The 5,725-nt window shown below is 36.4% G+C and overlaps 1 protein-coding gene across 1 annotated transcript; it reads right to left on the bottom strand.

The window, feature by feature from the left end:
* Positions 1-583: 583 nt before the first annotated feature.
* Positions 584-2,067, bottom strand: LOC110444879 (the record flags this gene model as incomplete). Its single annotated transcript, XM_021489234.1, has 2 exons — positions 584-800; positions 1,817-2,067. Coding segments are annotated over 2 exons (468 nt in total), but the record flags the coding sequence as incomplete, so codon positions are not given.
* Between the last annotated feature and the right edge of the window lie 3,658 nt (positions 2,068-5,725).

Below are 5,725 nucleotides of genomic sequence, written 5' to 3'. Positions count from 1 at the left end.
GTATGCATCCTCAATAGAAAGCGTCCAATTAAAAATAATCTAATTTCGTGATCAAAGCTTTGTTAGCTTAACATTAACACTGTAAACATTATTTGCAATAGCTTAAGTTACTATTTTTACTTTATAAATATAATTTTATTCAAGAATAAGCTTTTGATAATATTATTGGAGATGTTTGAGTTTTCTGGAGAAACATGTAAATGCTTTTTATTTTTTCCCAATTCCAAAGAAATTATGTTGAATTGTCGAATAAAATGTTGTTTTGAAAAAAGCAACTAACACGTGCACGTACCCGATGACAAAAAAGATCTTCGGGAGTGCCACAGGGATCTGTTCTCGATCTCATTCTATTAATATTTGAGTTTTTTTCGTAATTTTCATAAAGATTTTTAAAAAATCTTTGCTATGTCTAAATATACACCAGAATATCACTATACGTTTTATTGAGTGAATTTCCAAGTAGTAGTATTTCAGTAGGAAGGCACTCTAAAATAGTCATAGAATGGCCCTATCATTTGTGGGCACCTGTGAATCTCAAACAAATATTCTGTAACTCGAATTAGTCTACTTTACATCGACTTACCAGAGACGAAGAACTCGACATTTGGGAAAACAAAATTGTCTGTGTAGTTTAGGTCCAGTAAAGCAAGACCCCGTCTGAGGTCGGTTACGTCAACCGTCACCGAGTATGGCTCCCCAAGTAATACTGGCGGTTTGTTGAACACCACACAGTGGTCATGACTAGCGTTACGCCACGGACGGTACAGAAGGTCGTCTGCTTCCGTAGCCCAAAGTCGAAACTAAAAAAGTACATTTGATATGCGTGTATATGCGAGATTAAATAACTCTGAATAGTGAAACAACTGATTTCTATATCATTAACTTCTTTGTGTGTGTGTTCAAGAACGAAAAAGTAACATTTTCCAAGTTACTTATATGAAAAAAGACACCGTTGCGATTAAAGGCAAAATTAGCTGCTTCTTGTACAAATTCCATCCAGACGAAGGTATCTTTGTATCGAATCTTTCAAACAAACTTTAATTAATCTCTTGACAATCAGTAAGTCTGCCTCAGACCAGAAACATACCATTTTTGTGGAAAAATAATTAACGCCAGCGTCAGATAACGGCCATTGCTTCTTCCCCATTGATACAATAACATCATGAGAGCGCCAAATATATCATATAGATAGTATGCAATAAGACTAGCTTCAAAACCATTCGCTTTCATACTATGCGATTAACTTTGCTCATGTTGTTTAAAACTTCAAAATTGATGACAGTTATCACAGTTCTAACAATGCCTCGATCGAAGAATGACAGTGCATCCATGTTTAAAAGTGCATACGTCACATGAATGTCAATATGAACAGCGTAGTTGCGGCACCCGGTCTTTTACCAACGGTAATTTTGATTTAGATATTTCAGTGTAATTATGAAACTGTAACTCTTTATGATAAGCTGTCAACTCAGTAACTAGAATTACACGAATTATGAGCTTGGTTCTCTACAAGTTTAATAATAATTTAATCACATTTAGTTTTATTTTCTCTATTTTTATGAAATTTCTTCAGAATTACACAAGACATCAAACTGGCGTGTATGCTGGACTGTGGCGTCCATTGACTTGTTAGCAAAAAAGTAATATAAAATGTAAAACTAATTGGTATTCAAAGTTATACTACCTGTCAACATTTTATATTACCCGATATCCAGACAGTTGATATCGTTCTTCATAAAATCTAACAAATAATAATAATGGAAGTCCGAACCATTCATGAGTTGATATATACCGCGGAAATATCCACACCACTTACACAATGCGTGCCTCCCTGCACCATAGCGGAGTCAGCATACAGACAGAAACTGTCCCCAAGAGCATTGTAGGTGATGTTGAAGGGCCCAGGATTTGGGTTGTCGATAGAATACACCAATGAGTCGTCCATATCGAAACATATTGATTGGGTGGTGCTATTGGCGGCAAAACATGTGATGGGCCCCGCCCCTTGTGTTGTCAGGTCGTGAAACGTCTGTGTGGTGGAGCCGGAACACTGGACATGGAAGTCACCTGAAATACAAAAACAAAATGAAAAAAAAGTTGAGGACATTGCTGCACATGTATACTCCATAATCAATTTATCTCTAAGAGTGTCTGTCAATCAATTGAATTGTATGATGGTAGCATTGTTGTTTAAGTGACGAGGTACAAGCTTTATTACGCCAACACGCAATGTTCTTGAACCAATGAGAGCACGACCTTCTAGAGAGAGGCGAGTAAAATAGTTTCAAACCTCTCTGACTGTATACATTTCCACAAGACATATACTGTTCATATGATCATATCCGAAGGATTGTCGTAATTGTACATCTTTTGTTTTCTTTAAATCATTATTTATGATTTTTACTTCTCCAGAACGTTTTGAAATACTCCACGATGTGTAGGCCTGGTTTCAATCAAAATTTTACTCGAATTAATATTATTCATATCTTACATGTTCAGTAATGAAGTTACTGTTTTTGACTCAAATAATTCTAGTTATTATAAATTCAAAGCAAAATTAAATTTATTAACAATAAGGAGGAATACGATAAACGCCATCAACTTTTATAAAATAGTTTAAGAGATACATCACGCCCAAGATCTTTGACCAATGTTTCCCATTAGAGATCAGAAACAATCTTTTGGCCTAGAGAAGTACTGTTCTAAATTAAAACTATCATTTTTAGTTATTTTTCGTGGGTGGGTAACCTGCCCAATGAAGGTTAGAGGTTTCGGTCACCTCCTACATGTATCAGAGTGGTTACCACGAGGGAGCTTCATCACTTCGGTTGCCTGTAAAGATTGATCGGAGTGGTGGATAGTTCTTTCCTCTTAACGTATAAAACGTGTGAATGATGTCTGAATATATGTTGCAGGATATTTTAGCAGTATTTTTAAAAGTCAAGATGTGGTCTACCTGATGGCTTTTATAGTGTTAAGAATTGCAGATTGGCTTACACATGTAAACCTTCTGAAAAGGATTCCCAACACCACCTTTCTCCTGAATACGTCCGCGAAAACGTGTTTACATACTTTGCTGGCTCTTACCAGGTACATATCTGATTTATTGTTCTCTATAGTCAGTTTCACAAGCAACCTCTCAGGCCATTGTACACTTACTGATACTGATTTAGATCCTTTGTAATATATTTTTGTACCATCTGCAGATCATATAAAATGGAAAAAAACGGCTTCTACCAAGTCATATACACAGGTAAGGACCAAATCGCCCCGATAGCACCTCCCTGCGGGATCAAATTGGTCAAGATGTTTGAGCTCGATGCAGTTTCATTGATAACGATACTGCGCTTCATATTACCCAGATTGTTTTGTCCAGTCATTCATACATGCATTTCCTTTGATGCTGTGCGCTTTCAACTTGTAAAGAAGAAGCCATTGTGAAGACATTGATGAATACATTTCATCCTTACCCATGGCAGTCGTCAAATCTTCCGGAACCTCAAGTAGATGTTCTGCGTATGATTGTCCAAGTCTAAAACCGTGTTGACGCTGTTGTTAATCATTCGTAGAATAATTTTATCTTTAAAATGCGCTTCAGCAATTTACAATGTACCGAGGTCCAGCTGATGGGTAGATTATTTCTCCCCAGCTTGATCAAACCCCTTTATGTATTGGACAAGACGTTTGGTGGTTTCCTTTCTGTGAGTGTTATGTCTTCACGGATGAATTTATTGCAAACCAGTTTCAAAATTCAGATTGGATGTTTTGTGAAAATGTTTGGGATGCTAACTGTTTGGTCCTGCTGAGCTATCTAAACCTAGATTGATTAGCCTTTCAACATATTTCGTTGTCACAACGATGTCAGAGCGAGTGGACAGGGAATAATTCTACATCTTCTACAAGACTTGGTACTAGACGTTTCCTCTCGCCGTTTAATTTGATCACGCAACTTTTGTGATTAAGGATTTGGACTTTATTTTGAATTTTAACAAAACTGTTTTACTTTTGTCTTTATGATAATTTTTCTCTCTCGTGTTTTTGAAGGGATCTACGTATATAAGAAATATTAAGATTCCATGTAGCCTTGAGTTCTCTGTAAATTATAGTTGTTTGTTAGTGTTTACGAACTTGAGCAGTTTGATCCTAGCTAAATGACTCTATAAATATTGAATATCGGTTACTCTTGTATCTTAGTCTCGCTTTACTAACTAGTATTGTTTCGTGAATACATTATTTAGCGGAACAGTAAAACAATCAAATTAACAGTTGTACTGTCGATTGAAGTGGATCGATACTTTTTAGTTGTATTATGTGAATATCGATTTTTGTTGTTGTGATATGTGTGCCCTGTAGTTCTGTTGACACCAGCCTGGTGTGAACTTTAAACATATGAATTACTTGGATCTGACCTAGATTAAATGCTGGTTGTTGTCAGTGAAACAGAATAAGCTTAACCTTCCTGAACGCTTGTTCTCATTGCTCGTTTTCAATAGTCTCCATGATAACCTTTCTTGTTTCGTTCGATTTTGAGGTCAAATTACGGTTAGGTGTTCCCTGTTTGTGTTTTCCCCAAGAGATTAGTCTTGAAAAGTTCTTAGTTTCCGTTTTTGAAGTTTGGTTCGTTCAAAAACATATTGTTTATGTTGCTCTTTGAAATATTATTTCAAAAGACATTTTCGCCTAGATCTTGTTTGTACATGTAGCTTACGGTATAGTCTTCGCCGTTTTCCCCCTCTTCGGTTAATTGGTGGTATAGTAACGTAGGTATATGGTCCTCTTATTGTGTCGTGAATTGAAATACATATTGGAACAAGAAACAGTTATTAATTCTTTCTGAAAAAAGTCATTGCTACTCAGTATGCCAGGCTGACGTCACTATAAACATTCTTGTCTAAATTATCGCCCATTCCTTCTGCGTCGCAGGCTATGGGTGACCTTATATAGATTAAAGTGTTTTTTGGAAATGGATTATGCATGATAGGTTTCCACTAGTACGTCATTAAGTTCATAGAATTAGTGTTAAACATGGTATTGAGATTCAACAGATAGATCCTTCTATTATGACATTGTCGGCAGAGAGAAAGTCCGCATTGGTGTACAAGACTTTCAGGTTCCTCTTTCGATTCTCTTTCTCATTGAAAAACTGTATTATCCTAGAACCTTTCTACTTTTTAAGAATGAGGTGCTTCTTCATTGGCTATATACAACATTCCTCTTAAAGACTAAAGTTTCTTGAAATGCTATATGATGAGTTCTGATTTTAGTTGGTATTTTGGCTCTTGGGATCTACCATTGAGTCATTTGTATACAAAAGTCACGTTGGTTCTCGTTCTATTCTCGTTCTATTGGGCTGGGTACCACTGCCACTGATGGTGCTATTGTAGCTAGACGATGACTTCCATTACTGAGATGTGTTTTGATTGGAGGTTGTTGCTGGCAGAGTGTCTCGGGTTGTTAATTGCCTGTCCATGCCTACTATTTCCCTTACTTGTTCCCTTCTTTTATCTGCTTTGAAATGTTTTCTTTCTGCTCTCTGTTCTTTGGTGAGGTATTTCGCCACACTACTTTGAGAAGATGTCTCGGTCGGCACACCCTTCATCATGGCTCAACACTTTCAATGATATAATGTTCTTTTTACCCTTTTCCCAAATTGCTATCCTTATTAGACATTTGTATGATACTAAAAGAAAGTAAAACTAACACATTTTACTAATATAGAGGACCC

The sequence above is a fragment of the Mizuhopecten yessoensis genome, unplaced genomic scaffold (assembly GCF_002113885.1).
Source record: "Mizuhopecten yessoensis strain PY_sf001 unplaced genomic scaffold, ASM211388v2 hete_36184302, whole genome shotgun sequence".
NCBI classification, from domain to species: domain Eukaryota; kingdom Metazoa; phylum Mollusca; class Bivalvia; order Pectinida; family Pectinidae; genus Mizuhopecten; species Mizuhopecten yessoensis.
Note: the sequence above shows the minus strand (reverse complement) of the source record. Positions and strands in the feature narration are given on the sequence as shown.